The 19,704-nt window shown below is 46.3% G+C and overlaps 1 protein-coding gene across 2 annotated transcripts; it reads right to left on the bottom strand.

The window, feature by feature from the left end:
- Positions 1-91: 91 nt before the first annotated feature.
- LOC124307151 (synaptotagmin-10-like) lies at positions 92-18,943 on the bottom strand. 2 transcript variants are annotated; one of them, XM_046768578.1, is made up of 10 exons: positions 18,793-18,943; positions 5,317-5,579; positions 5,081-5,227; positions 4,851-4,982; positions 3,895-4,049; positions 3,642-3,810; positions 3,040-3,160; positions 2,753-2,924; positions 1,958-2,158; positions 92-1,854 (listed from the first exon to the last, which is right to left on the bottom strand). In XM_046768578.1, exons 1-10 carry the CDS (start codon positions 18,881-18,883, stop codon positions 1,851-1,853), a joined length of 1,455 nt encoding a protein of 484 aa, XP_046624534.1. In that variant the 5' UTR covers positions 18,884-18,943; the 3' UTR covers positions 92-1,850. The 2 variants fall into 2 exon arrangements, with proteins under 2 accessions (XP_046624534.1, XP_046624535.1); XM_046768579.1 differs by lacking the exon at positions 18,793-18,943 and adding an exon at positions 9,109-9,246.
- Between the last annotated feature and the right edge of the window lie 761 nt (positions 18,944-19,704).

Raw genomic sequence — 19,704 nt, 5'->3', positions numbered from 1 at the left:
CGACAAATCGATATTATTATCATTGATCGGAAATGTGTTTTATGAACTTGATCCATGACAGGGTTAGTTTCGAAGTATTAGGAATACTGACTATGCAACTGCAGTTTCTTTATTATACACACTGACTGATATTTGCTTAAATTATCGTAATCACGTCCACAGTAGCCTATCATTATGTGTGTATGATGTACGTTAGAATTAAATTTATTCATAGGACATAGTCAATCAAAGATATGTAAACGTACAACACAAATCCACGAATGTATCGAACTTTGCTTTGAATATCATTGAACAGATTTGTATATATATGTGTATAATATAATAAATAGAATCTTGTTCAATGTTAATATGTAACGTCACTTATTAGTTAAAGACCTGCACTTACATAACATCATTACACCAATTTCATCAACAGCTGTGTACATACAAGTCGTAAAATATGATATAAGCATTTCAGTTATTGTTACGTAATTCAGAATTTCAGTTCATACCTTAAATCGTCATTTCATCAGCTTCATTATACATTGTCAACGTTCGTAAATTAATTACTCACGCAGTACTTTCTACAATCTGTCAACATCGTCATCATCATCACCAGCATTTTCATCATCATCATCATCATATAATTATCGAACGGTGTAAAAGGGTGTATACTGTAACCTTCTCCCATGCCAATTGTACATTCACTATATTATTATTTTCCTGACAATTAGACGTTTGTCTTTGAACGACTTCATGCCCGAGCGCAACACGAGCCGCACGGATTGCATCAATGAAGCTGAATTGATGGATAAAATATTAATACATACTTATATCCTTGCTTGAACTGTTACACTGACGATTTGCATGTCGAACGGATAGCGCGTAGTGTGCGTATATCAGATTGATATTTACCCACTTATTACACTTGCTCGATCTCGACAAACTCTGTTTTCCTACACATCAGTCAATAACGCTTGTCGTTTCATCACCTGAACACTGAATTTTACTTCAGCCACGTCTATACGGCGGATATTATGTTCACGAGTGTGCGGATCATGCATTCGTTAGTATATCAGGTGTGTAGTAGTGAAATTTTCTGTATAATATGTATAGTTTACAATACTATATGTTACATATATATATAGCATATATATATATATATGGATGTATGATATATTTATGTATAATTATATCACATTGACAGATTTCTGTTATAGGAAGTATTTATTATAGCCGCGACTTTGATCCTCTTTCCAGCCGGCCATCTCCGTTTACACGTCTATGTGTATAACAACATTAATTGTGAACCTCCAATAGATACTCAACCGGTATCGGTCGTTAATCATTTTAGAGGTCTGAGTAACACAGTTATACATTGTACATAATAATTGTTTTCATTTAGTTTTGATCGCTTTGTAAAATCCTTATATATATATATATATATATATATGTGTGTGTGTGTATAAGAATTTTACCATGCATTATATATATAATTCATTATATATATATACATGTATATATATATATATATATAATGCAACATCGTTATTTTACAAAGAGAGGAAAATTAAGGTCAAAAATACATAGTTTACAACGTTTCATCATCAACTCTGAACTCTGGTTATCGGACAACATGCTCAGTGCGTTCCATTGGTGCCCTGCATAGAAGTTTTCGACGTTAAACTTTCAACATTCTGACTTGGAAAGCCAGATTTAACTCGTTCGTCATTCGCGTATAAGCCAGTCAAAGGACGTCGTGCATTATAATACGAGTAGGGACAGAAAGGGATGATCTCTCAAGCCAGCTGACGCCCAGTAGGTACGATGAGAATTTTTCAACCACCACGCTGACGTTAATCATTTTTTCTTCATCTAAAAGTCGCAGAGAATTTTGACTCGTTATTACAAGCAATAAAAAAAACACCTTTATCGCCACTGGCAAAAAGGTTCCTCTAAAACCTGACGCTGTCGTTACCTGCTGTTTAGGCAGCTTAGACTGACGGGAAGCGGTTCCGAGGTGACTGCTGGTATGTGTCCAGCGACTGTCTCGTGCAGCGGGTACCACTGAGCCACAGGTTTCCTGGGATTATCGAGCATCTCGAGCCAGTGATCACGACCGATGCCTATGAAGCTGGCGCCAATTGCGGTACAGCCCATCAGCTCGTTGGGGCCAATTCTGAAGCGGGGTGAAAAAGCGATATAAATGATCGGCGATAAAATGTCCGGGCGAAGTCGTTCGTGCCGCGAGTCTCGGATCAAGCCCCAAGCGCCTCGGGGAATTATGCTCGTCGTCGAGTCGTTGGGGTAATTAATGCGAATTAACAGAACAACTACCTATTGAGACAACGGGCACTAAGATCGTCCGTCGAAATCGACGATACGAACGAATCGAGTGTTTCACCGACCAGATTATATTATTCACTCGTCGATGATGGCTGTTCCACAGATGCTCCTCAGTTCGTTCGACAAGCCGACCGCAGTCGTAAAAATGCTCAATAAACTGGATAATGACCCGATCGATTTATGAATTACGAGGCCCGTGACAATCGCACCAAATGTTGCAACGTAAAACCGAGGGATGATTTTATTGCCCGAAAAACACGAAATAACGATCCAATAAAGGACCTTAGAACGTCTTACTTGATTTCAGTGTCATGGTATGTAAATAAGATATTTACTTCAATCTCTTCGATATGAAAAACTCAAAGGTTGTTTTAAAATTTGGCGAATGGAAGCTGGAAGGAGGTATTGCCGTGTATATATATCGTACCTGTCGTAATCGAGAACTTTCACGACGAGGCTGACCTCCTCAATGTTTTCTGACGGCACATCGAAGACGAGGGCCTCGTTGTACACCGGGCAGAGAGTTTTTTTCTTAACCGTAGTTTTTTTCTTCTTTATCCTCTTCCCCTGACACAGAAGATAGACCTTCACGTAAGGATCTGGAACAGCGCGGCATCATTCGCTAAGGGTCAAGGACTAGGGAATTTATCGAGTATTTGCGAATCGTACGTGTACATAATTACTGGGTAAACATGTAATAAAATATTACGTTACCCGAGGAACCTGTGATGTCCATTGCTTTCAGGTTCCGGCCTTTTATCACTGTCAGAGTCAATCGTCCAGCCGTCGGTAGGTAGCAAAGAGACAGCATCAGTTCACCTCGGTCGACCTTTTCCTGCGCGAATAACCAAAGGGGAGCATTTGTTTTATTGGAACCGTTATTACTCGAAGAGTTAGGACTTCGGGGAATTACCGAGGGGCGAAGGAATGGTTTTCGTTTTTATTTCATTATTTCTTTATAGAAAGTTGTTCCGAAAATTGTTACCTGTGTATTCGATACGTCGTGACATTATTATAATATAATCGTAAGAAGAAAGTAAAAATGAATAAAACACAGACGAAAGCTGTGAGCTGCGGCAGTTTGAAAGTATGTAATCGTTTATGAGAAGCAATTCGGTTTAATGAATATTTGTAACAATATCAAATAATGAAAGTTATCAAATGTACGAAGTTGTGTTCGCGATGTATAAAAATACGGGAAAAATGATCGAGGGAAAAATGTAGTCGCGGTATCATAGCGCCGAAAACTAATTTTTGATCTCGCTGTAAATGTAAAGGAATATTTCAGGGAATAAATATACATGTAAGCCATATACCTGAAGAGCACAAAAAATGTCCATCGTGTATTCGATTTCGTGTTCGAGGTCGGTGCAGTCGAGAAGATCCCTGAGAACGACTTGGCCGATTAGATCGTGCTTCGAGAATCTGTCGAAATCGTATACCGAGAATTGGAGATAACGCTCGCGAAGATCGTCGTAAGGTACGCTGGAAAATGTGCAAAAGTTTCAAAGCTTGATGAGAATCGATTGTAAGACATCGGACTATGAACCCATGGAGCTATTTACCAACCTGAAAATGAAGGTTTCGTTGAAGATGGGATTTAAATTTTTACGATGAACTTTCGTCTGGAATTTCTTCTTTCTATCCGGCAAGAGGTAGACTTTGACGTAAGGGTCGCTGCTCCCAGTAACATCCTTAATTGGCAATTCCCGAGCCTCCAGAACCTGAGTAGGAAAGTTGCAGGAGTCGCTAAGTTAATACAAAGAAATCAAACTTCCAGGTAAAAGTTTGAACGGTTTAAATTTTCACGGATAAATTTACGTATTTTTTCACGCGTGATGCACGGTTCTGTAATTTCTACGGGGAGTGGGGGTTACAGGACTCGTTGATATTTTTTTCAAACACCTTGAACCGAAACTAGTTTTTCTTAGGCAAAAATAACCGATGATTATTCCATTTCCATGGGCCCGCTACGATCGGTCCGAAATGGCGAAACGGCATATCTCACTGCTTCATTGCGGTACGAGGAGCTCGGCAAATGATGCAATGGGTATATAATAGTTATAAATCAGTATGTTAAAAGTCTCAAGGATAGCGAACTGGGACAGGAATGTTGGCCAGCGTCTCTTACCGTCCGCAGCGCGGTCCGTTAACGCGAATGTCGACCTTTCCCATTGTCGGCCGTATCATATTGACAATAAAACGCATTAAGCCGCTTGCTTTTTGCAATGTCTGGTACGTGCGTCGCACCGTTCGCGGTTTAATTAAATTTCTCGGGGAATTTTATGCCAGGAAGTACAAGGGAATGACAAAATGTAGCTCGTGACTCCGGCACGGGGAAGTTCCTACTGCGTGTTGCGTATTAGGTTCTGGTTAACGCCGGTTCAGCACGGTAATTAAACATGCACGAGCCGCTTGGTCCGAGCTATTTTCGCACTCCTACCCAAGTGTACAGCCACGGCTATTATGATCAATTCGGAATTCCTATTCGTGTTATTCGCCCCGAGGCGTCCTTTCAAACTCACCTTAACAACGAGGCCTTCAAACTCCTTGTCGTATCGCAACGCGAAGTGAAGTTTACCAGAGTACTCCATTTCAACGGTACTCGAACTTTCGGTGCTCGCCTGCCGCGTTAGATCCTTTTTGTACAATTCGGGCTGAAATTTTCGTCGAAAACTTGAATTACTGATTCGTCTCTTTCGCGGAGATATACCGGAAACAAGGTATTCCTCATCTAGAGTTAAATTTCACTTGCCTTGAGCAATCCGAGACTGGAGTCGCTGCGGTTTTCGAGACTACAAATGCTGAACTTGATGTTGGGTAAATCCAGCCGATGGGATAACTGCCGCTGGAAGGTTTGATGGCGCATGGGAACGATCGGCAGGGTCGTTTGCCGCAGGACCTGGAACCAGAAAAATTTCACCTATTACACTGCGCAGCCTTCCGGATGATACATACGGCCTAATAATTCACGTATTTCTACGCTGTAACCTTTTTGTTTTCCTTCTGCTCTTGAACGTATTCGTGAGTGATTGGCTCGGACTGAAGATCCGGCAGCGAATGGCTGATCCGGATGGCATTCTGGTGCCCGATGTCGCCGTCGGCGTCTTCATCGTTGTTCTGACCTGAGACACCCATAAGCCAACGCCAGGTAGCTGAACACTGAAAACTTGCCGCAGCGAGGAGAACCAGTGCCATCAGTCCAACCCCAACACCTATCAATAACTGGTAAGGGAAGCTGCCAGTCCACTCCTCTGCAATCATCATTCACGAGGCAATTCAGTGGATGATTTTTCTCCGGAATACGTGGATTGAAGTTTTTTTTTTTTTTTTTTTTATGGTTGTTTTTTTGAGAGGATGACCGACGGCCGCTAATTGATTTGATACCTCCTGCAATCATCCACCTAACCGTGTCCAACAGAGCTAAGGGCTAATTTTAATATCTGTATGAAGTTAGCTGCTCAGAAACATTTCGGTGATTTTTATGGATGTCCAGACAGTCCGACGATGAGCGCGTTTGTTAGAGAAAACTCGGCATGGTTATCGATTCACCGAAGTGCAGAGCTTTGCGGCGTGCTTCAAAGGGGAAGGCGAACCGCTCTCCCGTAGTGATCGCAAATTGACATCAATTACGGAAGTGAGTCTCTTCGTGTTTTCACTCGTCATGGAGAGGGATCGCGGGAGGTGCCTTCCTTTGTGCATAAGAAATGTCGAACATTGCAATTGCGCAATCATCGCAAAACCGCGATACGAAATCCATGCGTGTTTAATAGAGGAGAATTATTGCTCGATAGGTAGTTAATAACTGAACATGCTGGTAAGTAAGATCTTCGGATTATGAAAGATTTGGTTGCGTGGTTACGTAATAAACCGAAAAAAGCTTCTCTGAGTAAATAAGAATAATTCAAGTTCGTTTGCGGGTAGCTCGAATACCTCATTACCTTATTATCATTATTACTTTTTGTTCCTTTCATCCAATTTCCTGAGAACGATACTCAACTTCGTTCAATGGCTAATATTTACGTAAAGAGAGAGCGACATGACCTGACCTTCGAATTACGGGGATCGTTCTTCCCGGAGCCGGATTTTCTTTATGAAAAATGACGCGATAACACAATTGGAGGAGGATAAAGAAATTTCCTTTATGAGATATAACGATAAATTTTAGACGAGTGCATTTTAGACGCTCAATTTCCGTCGACGTTATAATAAAACGAAGATAATAAGCGAGGGTGACTAAAACTCGAGGTGTGAAAAGCCAAGGACGCATATATTGCCGCAAATCGTTCGCTCAATTAAAATTCTCGCAACGTCTCCAGTCCGGAGCACGATTCTCGACTAAACCCATTTGCATTCATGGTATCTAAAAACTTATTCATTTTATTTTTTTCCCCTCGCCTTTCTTTTCCCCTATTTCTGCAGACTCGAAGAGAAGGGGATCGAAAAGATGTGAGTTCAGTTAGATGGAACGTGAGTTTCGAGAGTTCGACGCGTTTTACATCCCTGAATTAATGGCGAGCAAAACTTTTTCCCGATGCACAGAATTCCGTCGGCATTTTTCTTCATCATACACCAGTGACTAACACACTCGATAAACATAAATCTTCAACAGAGAAACATAATCAATCAATCTAAAAATCCGTCACATTGTATTTGACGATACAAAATTGATGAATCTACGGACGGAGAGACAGACGATTATGACAAGCCAATTCACGTGCGACGTACTACGCCTCGTCAGCAAACGCAGCTGCGTTTGTCAGCGTTGTCCTTGCGACGTCGAATGCCGACGTAACCGATAACCTCGATGATGGTTTCTCCGGGAATCTCCTCCTGTATCATGCTGAGGTTCTGGGTTTGGTACTCGTGGGCAACGGCGAGCGCGGCTTCCTCGGCGAGATCCGGAGGGGCGGCAGCGACGGCGGCTTCGGCGGCGACGACGAGTTCGGTGAACCTGGTGGTTTCCTCGGCCTTGATGAGCTTCTCGACAGCTTCGGCGAGTTCGTTGTCGTGCTGAACCCCGACGCTCTCGGCGATGTCGAAGCCTGTTATGCTGCCCGCCAGGTTCCTGGACACGCTTTTCACCGGTCGACGATTCTCCACTGGACCCGAAAGCAGCTTGTCATCTTCGTCGGTCGACGAACAACCCCCGTCATGTTCGTCGAGGTGAGCATTCGCCATCTTGTCGAAACGCTCCACAATGGATTGCGGTTTGGTGGTATAACGCTTCTTCTTCGGCCTTCGAGACGGACCCGGTGCGTCCTCGTCGTCCCTCGAAGGAAAAAGCACCATTGCCGGGGGTTTGCGCGACATTTTCCAGCCCGAAATTATAACCGCACAAATTTAGGTATATTGACACAAAATCTCCGGCAGCATGGCTGGCGGATGTGAGATCGTCGACTTCGCGATTTTCGTTTGTCCTTCTTCCGACTTCGCTTCGACGCCTGCCAGTCTACTGCCGCAGGATATTAAGATAACGCGATGTCGACAGAGCAGCAGAAGATCCAGGAACCGGAGAACGGTCAGCAGAACAGTGCTGGAAAAACGATGGAGGTCGACGAAGTCCGGGACTTTGTACCATGGCGGGTTTTTGTCAATCAGATAGACAGCTACCACGGGAAGAAGTTGGCCGACGTAAGTCACGCGAAGTTGTCTTGTTATCGAAATAATTACCGCGGGATCTCGGTTAGCGTGAGGCATAGCATAATTCAGGGATGAAACGGGGCGGCGCCGCGGCGCGACGCTTCGCCGTCGGTGAAATTTTCTCTCTTAAAGAATTTGAGATTTCAGTCCCTTTTTAAGAGGGTGCCTGGCTGCGGCGGCGAGTGTAATTTCATCAGAGCTGAGCTGCTTGATGTTAAAATTAGCGTTTAGCCTTGACCCTCGAAAACTGGGCGAATCTCTGGCGCAAAGCACAGCCAAGAACATTACACAACAAAACACAACAAGAAATTAATTGAATTTTGTACAATGTTTACGCATATAAGTCCTATACATTAGGTATTCACTGACTGATATCCACGTCTCTCACTGCAACTAAAGGCATTCAGTACCGTTAACGTACCCCGAATAAGTTATGTAATCCTGGAGGGTGTTAATAATAGAAGTTGCTCAGTGACGCAGAACCGACCTTGAAAACTTTGACCACAAAAGGTGGATAATTTTTACGTTATCACTTCTGTCAAGACGCATATATAATGAATTCCCACTTCACTTAGTATTTCCCTGAGCAAATTTACATCGCAAATACGCACGACGAGGACGAGAATTCAGCCAAAATAGAGCAAGAAGAGGAAGAAACCGGAGAGGGAGGAAAGGATGTCGAGGATGAAGAGGAGGAGGAACAAGAAGAAACGAAAGAGATAAAGGAAGCCGACGCTCCTACCAAATTAGCCAGGAAGTACGAGGTGGTTGGCACCGTGATGGACAGTAAGGTCAGGTTGTCACGTATACATTGCTTCTCGCTGTAAAAAAACTGGTGATGTTCGTCTAACCCTGTCAGAATTTAGCAGTGACTCGCATTTTTTCGCGTTGAATTCAACAGTGTTCGGTGCTGATTCACGTATACCGAAAATATTTGAAGCAAAAACGGAATTAATCGAAGAGACATGATTTCTTACGCACTGTCAATATTATTTTCTGTCGATGAATATCGAACGATATTGAATCCAGCATGAAGAACATTTGCATGTGAACAATTGTAGACTGGGAGCGGTGTTAAATTGCACATCAGCTTTCTTACAACGCGACGGGGAGATCGATAAAAAGAATTCGAGATCTTACCGTGTTCTGTAATCTTCGCAGTACTCTCCGCCGGATGATGTGCTGATGATAATAAACCGCGCTCAGGGGCACGAAGACGCGTTTCTGGCGGAGTTGATGAGATGCGGAGTAATCGTGTACGATATCACTCAAGATCCCTCTCAAGTAGCCGAAGCCCAGTGGGCTCTCGAAGGTAAGGTAGAATTTGCTTCCGTGCGGAGTAATACCCTGAAGAGAGGGGATTTGAGAATAATGTCGCGACCACGTACCTCCTTACATGTAATTGTGAGCAGCGATCGCGAGCGAGCTTCTGAAAATGTCTGCCGAGAAACCGAAGGCTTTTAAGCGGAGCCAAGAGGTTCGCCACTTCATTTTAATCTCCACCGTGATGACTTGGGCACTATCGAAACCCATTTACGTCGAAGATCCGGAGCTGCCTTTTACGGAGGCGGATTACAGAAAGCGAAGACCGCACGCGAATTTCAAGAAGCACACTCAATGCGAGAAGGACGTTGTAATTATGAAAAAGTACCCCGAACTGAAAGGCAAGCTAAAGACGATCGTTCTCTGCTGCGGCATAACTTACGGCGACGAGGAGGGTCCGTTTCACTACCTTTTCAAAATGGCTTGGCACAACGCGACCGAGCTACCTATTTTTGGCGATGGTACCAACAGGATTCCAGTTCTGCACGTTCGCAATCTACCCACGTGAGTTACAAGCTTCAACCGCGATTTGAATACCCGCGATTTTATGTGCGGCTTTAAATTCTTATTGCAGGATCGTCTTGATGTTTGTTAGAGATTGGCCAAAGTTACGATACGTCGTCGCCGTTGAGCACGTGCGCATGTCACAGAAGACAATCGTTAAGGTGCGTGTACGACGGTCATTGCTTGCGTTGAAGAATTAACGGCTTCGGAATGGTCAGGTGACGGTGAACCAGGTTGAAGGTTCAATTATAACCTCAGGGTGAGCGATGGACGGGGTGTTATCACTATTTCAATTAACGGACAGTCCGAGCTCCAATAACAGCCTCGCTCTATCGAGGAAATGGATCTCATTGTTTTCCGTAAATGACAGAACTACGAGGTCGTGCTGCAGATACGTTACAACTCCTCGCCCAGAACTGGCCCGTATGTAGTATAAATCTGCCGTCAGTATCAAAGGTCCGCAGATTTTGCCGGTTCGAATGAAAGCTAATTGAGCTTGATTGCGTTTAACTGATGAGCGAATAACGCAGGGGTCACGCTATCCACAGGTGCGAGCAGACGTTTCGAGCAGAGCGATTATATCTGCGCGACGGGTCACAAAGCGATAAAATTTTCAGCCTTGAAATATTTTTTCTCTTCATTAATCACAGGCACCTGGCAGGGTCGGGGTTACCCGAGGTGTTAATTTATTTCACCCCCTTCCATGCGCCCGCTACTATCCATTATCGGAATTAGACAATAGACCCAGAGTTTCTGAACATACCTCGATCCATTTTGATGCTCAGAGTACCGTCTTCAGAAAGCGCGATTTACGGTACGAAGCAGCCCCAAATCTCCGGTTAGTTGTGTACGTACGCTTTGGCCGTTTCGAAACATGTACCTCAGTCGAGCGAACAGCCTACGAGGGTCATCCTGAGCGAAGGGATTGACCCTGCTCAAAATCTGGGCTATAGCAAGCTTCGCACTTGGCAAGGGGTTCAAATTCAGTAAAAGTCACGCGAAATATTGGGTTTAGAACGAATCGTTCATCGTCATCGAGAATAATATTGTCTGTCATTTGCGAGGGCAGAAGATCAGCAGAGCCATGGCGAGCGGTAAGGTGCGAAAAATCGCCAGAGAGGAGGCATTTTTGCTAAACGGTGTGACTCAGCAAAATTACGACATGGTAACCCTGGACCTAAACGTCGAACCCGCCTACCTCGAAGATGCCAATTTGGACTGGTACACGGATCTGCCGTTCAGCATGAACATCGCGGATATCGCGAGAGAGTACAAAACGGCGAGGAATTTGCACCCCGTTAAAATCGTCGTCCTGGGACCGCCAGCCTCGGGAAAGACTCGCCTCGCCAAGATGTTGGCAGAACATTACAGGGTCCATTACGTTCACGTTGAATCGTTGATCAGGGATAGGATCAACAAGCTCGTGAGCTGTCGTTGAGATCTCTCGGTAGTGTCGTTGGTGCTTCCGGTGCAGTCGCTGATCCCATTTCTTTCCCTGGCATTACAGACTAACGACATCGAGGCAGCGAGCAAGGCCAAGAGTCCGGCGGCAGGGGAGGAGGATTTAGGAGGAGCCGGCGACGAGACCGACGACGACGATGACGACGACTATGCAGAGTATGAAATCGATGAGGAAGATACTGACGTCGTCGAGAGTTGGCAGGCGGAACTGGACGAAATTAGGCGGAATTTATCGGAGAATCGGGGACGGTTGGATGACGCGATCTTAAACAAGTTAGTTGGACATTCTTGACGCTCCGTTACACCTTGTTGCGAAATAATTTTGGCAAACTTTGTTTTTTTCATACGGTGAACAAATCCCTCATCTCGCGCGGAAGGACGCGCCCACTGTTTCGGGTATCGAATTACCTCGTCATTAAGTGATGCTTTCATGATATTCAAAGCGAACACGGTGAATCCTTTGTTCTATAATTACCAACCTAAGCGGGAGAGTAGAAAGGGTGTCGCGTTTGATAGATGAGCTAATTATTTTGATCACATGCGTGTGTAGTCGGGCAAAACGTTTTCAACCAATAAACACGGTTCGCGGATACGCTGGGTATGAACATGCGTTCGCATTCTTATCGAGCCGTAAACGGGTCGGAGAAAAAATTGCAGAGATTCCTGGGGTGAGGCCGTCTCACAGGATCCGTACGTTGAACCGTCGAATGCTCATTCACAGAATATTCGCGAAGAAACTGGCCTCAAAGGAGTGCCAAAATCAGGGATACGTCCTCGACGGATATCCAAAAACCCTCCGCCAGGCGAAAGAGCTCTTCGGGACGGTCGAGGATGCGGAGAACCAGGATGACGTTGGCGATGGGGAGGAAGAAGAATCGGGGCCGAAGGGCTTCAACGCGGAAATCATGCCAGAGCTAGTCGTCGTTCTAGATGCAACCGACGAATTCCTCACCGAGAGACTGCTAATTCTTTCCGAAGATGAAATCCAGGGCACCCACTACACGGAGGAGCATTTGATTCGACGATTTCGCGAATATAGGTTCGTCTTGATGAAGATGTTCACTCGCGAGTTCCTGACTAACTTTTCGCATTCACGCCACAGGGAACGGAATACTGACGACAACACTCCACTCCAGTTCTTTGATGAGATGGAGGTACATCCGCTTTTCATTTGGGTCGAGGATGATCCGTGTCCCAATATGTTCTCCAGCTTCAACCTCTGCCTGAAGAAGATTGGAAGGCCGAGGAATTACGGTAACGGATTTCAGCTAATTTGAACGAAAACTGCATTAATACTGTCGTTAAGTCTTTATCTGCTTGTTATTAGGATTAGAGGCCGAGGAACTAGCCGATCTTCAGAAGCGAATGGCGGCCGAAGCGAAGGCTGCTGTAATAGCCGAGACGGAGAGACAAGTGGCCGAAGAATTGAACCGGAAGGCTAAGCGGGAGGAGAAGATGATGGAATGGGTAAGGGAATTATCGAGGTGAAATCGGATTAGTAAGAGAAGCGTAAAGACGCCGTCTGGTTTATTTAGTTATCGAGGTAAGGTGCAGTGTCGGGAAATAATGTCCGAATGTGCACATCCTTGACAATTTCACGCGAACCGAATGGATAGACAGAGAGTCTAAATGACATTATAATAATAAAGTAAAATGAAAGACCCGCATTGGTACGAGATCACAGCGCGAGGGTTTAACGCGCGCAAGCATCGACTCGTGGTTATACTATAGGCAGATTGAAATTCTCGTATGGCAAGAGGGCTTTCAAGAACCACCATTCCACGGTTATTCAATCGATTTTAATTAACAAAGTCTCCCGGCAGTCTTGAAGTGTGTTAGGGACAACTTGAAAGAGCCAGTTAAGTCATAGCCGCCAAGAAACATGTGTCAGCCGATAAAGTTCCGGTTTAATTACGTTTCACAAACAATAGTGTCGGTGTAGGAGGTTCCCTTTTTGTCTGCATACGTTCGTATAGGGATACCCTGTTACAGAGAATCGACCGATTAAGAAGGCAAAATTTTAATCACTCACACGAGGAGGGGGATTTTGGAGCGGAGAGTGTCGATCGATCGAAGCAAATCGAAGCAACGACAAAGGAAAGGTCCAATTACGTTTCGTACAAACCACTGGAACCGAATGAATGAGGATGAAACTGTTTCCGAATCTGAAGTGACTAATTCTGATTGTGAGAACGGAGCATTATGCAACGTTGATCCGTCACTGAGACGAAAAAAAGACATCGCGTTCGGGAGCTTTCGAACTTTTATTATTCCAAGAAAGTGTCTTAGTTCCGAACCTCTCGTATTACCCCGCCATAAAGCACGTGTCTGTATAATATCCCGGTAATAACGTGCCCGTTGAGTCGGTTCTTTGCCGTCACGGTCGTTGAGGTGAAGTCAGTCTCGAATTTCACGACCTTGAAACGACCCGGCTTATGACCTAAGATTCAGCGACCGCGCTGCTGCACGTCTCTGTACCACGGGCATCGGGGTATGTAAAATTCTGCAGCTCGGGGTCAAACGGCGTTCAAGTCGAGCGCGGGTCGTGAACCGTCGGGATAGCGAAGGGCGTCAAGCCCCGAGCCACGAACCCCCTGCAACCCCTGGATCGTCTACACTCTAAACTACAGGCAGTGCGTTTCGCAGTCTGACCTTCGGGGTTTCTGAGGCGTGCCGTCGACTCTGGGGTGGAAAAGTTGCTCGATGAAAGTCTTTGTCCTCGCCGTGCGTCGCTGCCAAAGCTCGTATGCCCGTATTTCTATGGTGGAGCTATTTCGCGCCTTATTTTTTCAAAAGATTCGTTGAAAACTAAATGGAAAAATCACGGAATGTAAGCGAGCGTGACTTCGGGGAACAAGATCAAGGGTCGGGATTCTTCGTGGGGTTGAGAAATTTTATACCCCTGTAGTAGCAGCTTTTACCGTTTAATCGAAAAGGGGGAAAAACGAAGGAAAACTTGAAACGAACAAAAACAGGAGACTGGGGCTTAGAACAAACTGTGAATTACATTATTCGTTTCAGGAAAAAAATAGTTATAATAATAATAAGAAAAAAATATACACCGCTGCTATATTTGTACACGCTTTTGTCTTCAAAGCCGTAAAGAACGCGGCATGTGCATATACTGGGAATAAAAAGAGAGTGTTACGAGATTGTACCTTTACCCCTCACTTTTTTCTCAACTTTTCATTATTATATATTTTTTTTCGGTCAGAAGCAAAGCAATTATTATTAAATAACTCGAGTTCGCGTTTACATATACTTTCATCAACGCGGCCTTGCGATATGGAAGATGCTCCGTGGCTCGATTCTAAATTTCATTTGCAGAGAATAGGACCCGAGGAAAACCAGAAAAATATGTACTCGAAGAATACGATTGAAAAGCCGCGAGGGAGAATTAGGCGAATCGGGGTATTAAACGGCGATGTGAGGGGAGCAGAAATAAAAAGGTGTCTGAGATGAGGGATGAGAGGGAGTCGGCTGGAATATCGTCCGGATGAGAAATTGCAGGCTCCTTTAAAAACACACCGGGGCATTCAAGGGCGTCTGTAATGCTCATCTAACGCGCAATATACAGAGTGTGCTTGAACGGCACAGTGCCGACTTGAAAGTGCTAACGTCCAAACTTCATTCCAACTTCTCCGGCTGCACGAGCAGATCAGCCTCCAACCACTTTCATCCAGTCTCTTCTCCACCGATACCTTGCAACTTTTTACCCGCGTTCTCGTCCGAAGTTCGCACGCGCAATCACGTTCACCGTCACTTTTTCACTTTCCACTTTTCGCCGAATAGTATAGCCGGCTGCTGTCTCCACCTCCTCAATGGGTTTTCGCGCTTTCGTTAACGAGGGTAAAAAACTTTAACCTGTCAGCTCTCCTTGTTGGACTTCTTTTCGCTCACCTTGCAATTAGGGCAGTTTACGTGATCACGGTACGTTCAATAAGACTCAACCCGGCGTTAACGATACGTCTCACTGGGAACCGCACTCGTCTGACAATGAGTAAATAACTTTTACCGTTCTCGAGATAATTTTTGGAACAAGAGTCGGTCGATCCACTACAGAATCGCGATTGTTAGTATCGTGTTCAAATTTTCTTCTCGCGGAATAAATAAAGCTTCAGGATCAGTAGAGGACTCCGTTTCAATCAACGTCGTTATTTCAAGCAACAAGCGGATGTTCCGTAACCTAGGGTCAAATTTACCATCACCCCGAGAGATGCTGAGAGCAAAAAGAGTATTTCATTTAGTTACGTTGCTATCCCGGGGGTTTATAATTGCCTGGTTTAAACTCGAGCCCAAAGAGGCGGCAGGCGCACTTGAACCCTGCAGGGACGAAGAACCCTCGGCTTCCTGCCGCCCGATGCGGCCACCTGTTAATTACGGTCGAATTTATCGTACGAAAAGGCGAAGGGAGGCCGAGCACTCGCGATTCAACGAAGATAAGAGAATCGATGCGCGGTTCTAATTTCACCGCGCCTTACCTCGTCGCGTGTAATAAAACCCTGAGTGCACGCATCGGGTGCTCGACTCTAATTTGACTTCCGGTTTTCGCCGGCACGATCCCGCAGACCAATCTCCTCGAGAAGTTGAAAGAAGAGGAGGAGAGCCGTCTCTGCATCATGGGCGAGCCCCTGCGCCACTACCTCGTCAAGTACATATTCCCGACCCTGACCCAGGGACTCGTAAAGGTGGCCGAGCTGCGGCCCGATGACCCGGTCGACTACCTGGTGAGCAGCACGTGCTCTGCACCGTCCGATCGATCGAACGAACCCGTAAAATCGACGCTCATTCTGCACGAATTGCAGGCCGAATACTTGTTCAGGGAAAATCCCGAGGGAAAAATGTTCGAGCCTGATTACACCGAGACTATGAGCGTGCTGCTCGCGGCGATCGAGGACCTCCAAAAGGACCTGCTGCCTCGGGACGAGGTGGACAGCGGCGCGGAGCGGTACCTTGGAAGGACGGAAGGACCCTCGACGACGAACCAGGACGACGAGGAAACGACGGTCGACTGTGCCTTCTACCGAACCCGCGCAAAGTCCGCGGACACCGAAATCCTCGAGGATCCTAGGGGAGCACGGAGCTCGGCCGACGAGGCTGAGCAGTAGAAGAAGACTAGCTCGCGTCGTGGCGAGAAGCTTTCTCGATCCCCTCTTCCGTCGGGGAATCGATATTTTAAAAATACGTAACTCTCTTTTCCGAACCAGTGAACCCTCAGACTTTGCTTGATGACTTCACCTTACACAATTTTCCTTTCTTTTTCCGCGACATAATCCGTCGAGGCTCGAGTTGCGATGAGGGAGAAACAATGGAAGATAAAAAAATTGAGGCAAAGTAAAAATCCGCCGATTCACCGCGCGACCGATTGATTCCGGTTACTACACGTCGCAAAGATGAGAAGGACGCGTCGGACTTTTGGGACCGAAGTAGATCGGTTATCTACAGGTTGGCAGCTCGCGTGATGGATTGAACGAGCCGCGACCGGATGATGATTGATTTTTGCCGACGTTATTAGCGCTTCGGTAGAGCCGATCGTTACCCGCGTACACGCGTTAGTTGACGGCTGGTGTAGCGCGGTATGCCAGCAATTATCTGCCCTGTTTTTTTTTTTCCAAATCATTTCATCCTGTATCGTTGTTTAACGACTGTACAAAATTTTAATTGAACTCTACGAGGGCGATAAGAGGAACGGGCTTATCAAAAGATGGGAATTTCAACGAAGTGCTCACAAAAGCGACACTGCGTTCACTATAAAACAGACGTTACGCAGCGTCGGCGAGCTCCAAGTTGTATAAAAAAGTTTCATCGCGCCCTGCACCCCCTGGACAGGGTCGTAAAGCGCGAATTTATACGGCGCCGAGTACTGATCGATAGTAAAAAGTAGCCGTGAAGCACTTTTGTTGCAAACAAATCGAAACCCGAGTAAACCCGTAGGATTTTTAATTACCGATACGAATACGGTGCTCGTGGAATATAAAAAACGCTTCGTATAGAAGGAACTAAACCGTTGTAGAGGAGTTAGGTACAGGATTGGCTGAATTACGACTGCGGCGAATTGCGATCAATTAGCACAAACGGCATATCGGTTCCTGGCCATCTCGATGATCGGCTCTTGTACACTTTACTCACGCCTGCGGAAAGTATCGCCCGACCGAGAAGCGGGAATGAAAAATTATCGGCATTCTGTATCCGCTGCGCGTATTCTACAGCGACGCGGCGAGTTTCCCGGAGTGAGTATGGCTACCCGTACAATGCACCCCCCTGGGCCCCCTGACATGCATGCCTTCAGCGTTCGTCGACGTGGTATAGGAATTTAATACCCATCTCCTCCGTTCCGCACACTTAATTAACTCGCTAACTGAAACTTACACGTAGCTAGCCTTCGGCAAACATTTCATGACGCGAAAACTCGGTTTCCGATTATACGGAGAATATTAAAGTGCTCGGGTCTTGGCAGCGATCACTCGGAGAATATACGCATAGACTGCGAGACACTCTGGTGAATTTATCGAAGCACGTTCGAGAGCGCGAGTTTAGAAAAATTTTCTATTGCAGGTACGCGGGCACTTGAAAAACGGATTCGTCGAAAATTGAACCTAGTTAAGCTAACGGTAAGTTAATCGTAGAACGTAAGTTAATATCGTTCGTTACGCACGCGAAATTGATGGGAAATAATAAATTCTGTTCAAGGTGTTACGAGCATTATATGTATAAAGAAATAAATGGGGTGAAAAAGTGCGAGGAGGTATATCTGAAATTGTAAATAGAGAAAAGCTCGACCCGTTTCCGCAAGCTTTACTGTCGAGTGATCGCGATAAGTGTGTACGTACTTGGCATGTGCTGAAACACGAACCAAGAGAACGGGACGTGGTCGTGTGCTTAGATGAGTGGTCGAAGCCTGTACTTAGCGTATACGAGGAACCGTATACCTCGTCCGTCGACGGCACGGACAGATCTATATCTGTATCTGCAAACACCTGTTAGTCGCACTCAAGGTCGACCGTGTTGCATCCCCTCCGCGTGAGGGAGGAAAAGAGAGGGCCACGATTTTGACGAAATTTGGAGCGAGGGTGGCAAGAGGAGACGGTGAGAACAATTACGAGGAAGCACTGATGCACAGATAAAAAATTTAACTCGACGTTTCGACTAGAGAAGACGAACTTCTCAGCTGTACGCGAAAAAAGTCTGGTTATTGTTACAAAGATTGCGATGGTAATTTGACAAAATGTTCGTAAATTAAGAAATATTAAGACAAGCCAGCTTTGAGATCTCCAGACGACGTGTTGTATCGACGACCAGAATCTCGTTAAATTACAGTTACTCGCGTATCGCAACGTATACCAGTAATTATTCAAGCGTGACCGTAACGACACCCATTCCGCGATGACGTCCCAATGCGTGGTCATCGCCGCGTCGTCTGGTTCGTCTAGTTCAAGTACCGAGACTGCGAATCGGGGATCGGACAAAAGCAACAGGGCACTGCGAAAGGGTGCTGGTCGTGATCGAGTGTCCGTCAGTGCGTATAAGAAGACTCACCGGCATGCCCCTGAAGAGAGTGGTTCGCCTCCTCGCTGGGAATAACGGTTTCCTCGAGGATGCTCTCGGACGCCGTCTTCACCACTCCCATGACGAGAACTCAGTGAGTCGAGCCAGGTCGGCTACCTGTCGTGTCGCGAGTCGCACCGACGCGTCCCGACGCCGCTCGGCGTCGTTTTTCTCTCTCCCTCGCGGTGTGCTTCGCGTCCGCGATTCGCGCCGGCGCCGAGCGCTGACGTCACGCGCTGCTCCCAGCCCCACGCATCGTGCACGAAGCCAGGGAGCCGGGTGAACCTGCGGGAGAATTCGAGGCCGCGGTGGCGATTCTGGAGATGCATGTGCGCGTATTCACCTGGCCGGCCTGCCGGCAGGGGATGATAGGAGGCGAGTAGCGGCTGGGCGCCGCAGGGGATGCTGGGGGACCAACGTCGACGCGTGGGGCCGGCAACTGGGTCTCGGTGAAGGTCGCGGCCCCTCCGCTCCCCCTGCATCCCGCGGGAAACCAGCCGCGGGCCAGGATCGACGGGGACGAGGAGCCGAGGACGCGGCCGCCACGCGCGGCGACTCCTGGGGACGAGATCCGCTCCTGCCCCCGGCCTCCCTTCTTCTACACATTATTATCTATGCAACGACTACCGTTCTCCGTACAGCGGGTACTTGTTGCCGTCTTCCTCTCTCCCAGACTTCCGAGGCACGGTTTGATCGCGCTTTTGCCACCCCCCAGCCCCCGACCACCACCTTCAACCTCAAATCTACCCAAACGTTCGCCCGTTCAGGCGCGGATTAATGGGTAGTTGAGAGAAATTGTTGAAAGTGGTGAAACTTACCTGTCTGTTCCAAATTTAAAAAGCGTGAATTCGAGAATTCGTTGCAAAAAACGAAAACGAAAGGAAAGGTAGATGAAAAATGAAA

This window comes from Neodiprion virginianus, chromosome 6 (genome assembly GCF_021901495.1).
Source record: "Neodiprion virginianus isolate iyNeoVirg1 chromosome 6, iyNeoVirg1.1, whole genome shotgun sequence".
Lineage (NCBI taxonomy): Eukaryota > Metazoa > Arthropoda > Insecta > Hymenoptera > Diprionidae > Neodiprion > Neodiprion virginianus.
Note: the sequence above shows the minus strand (reverse complement) of the source record. Positions and strands in the feature narration are given on the sequence as shown.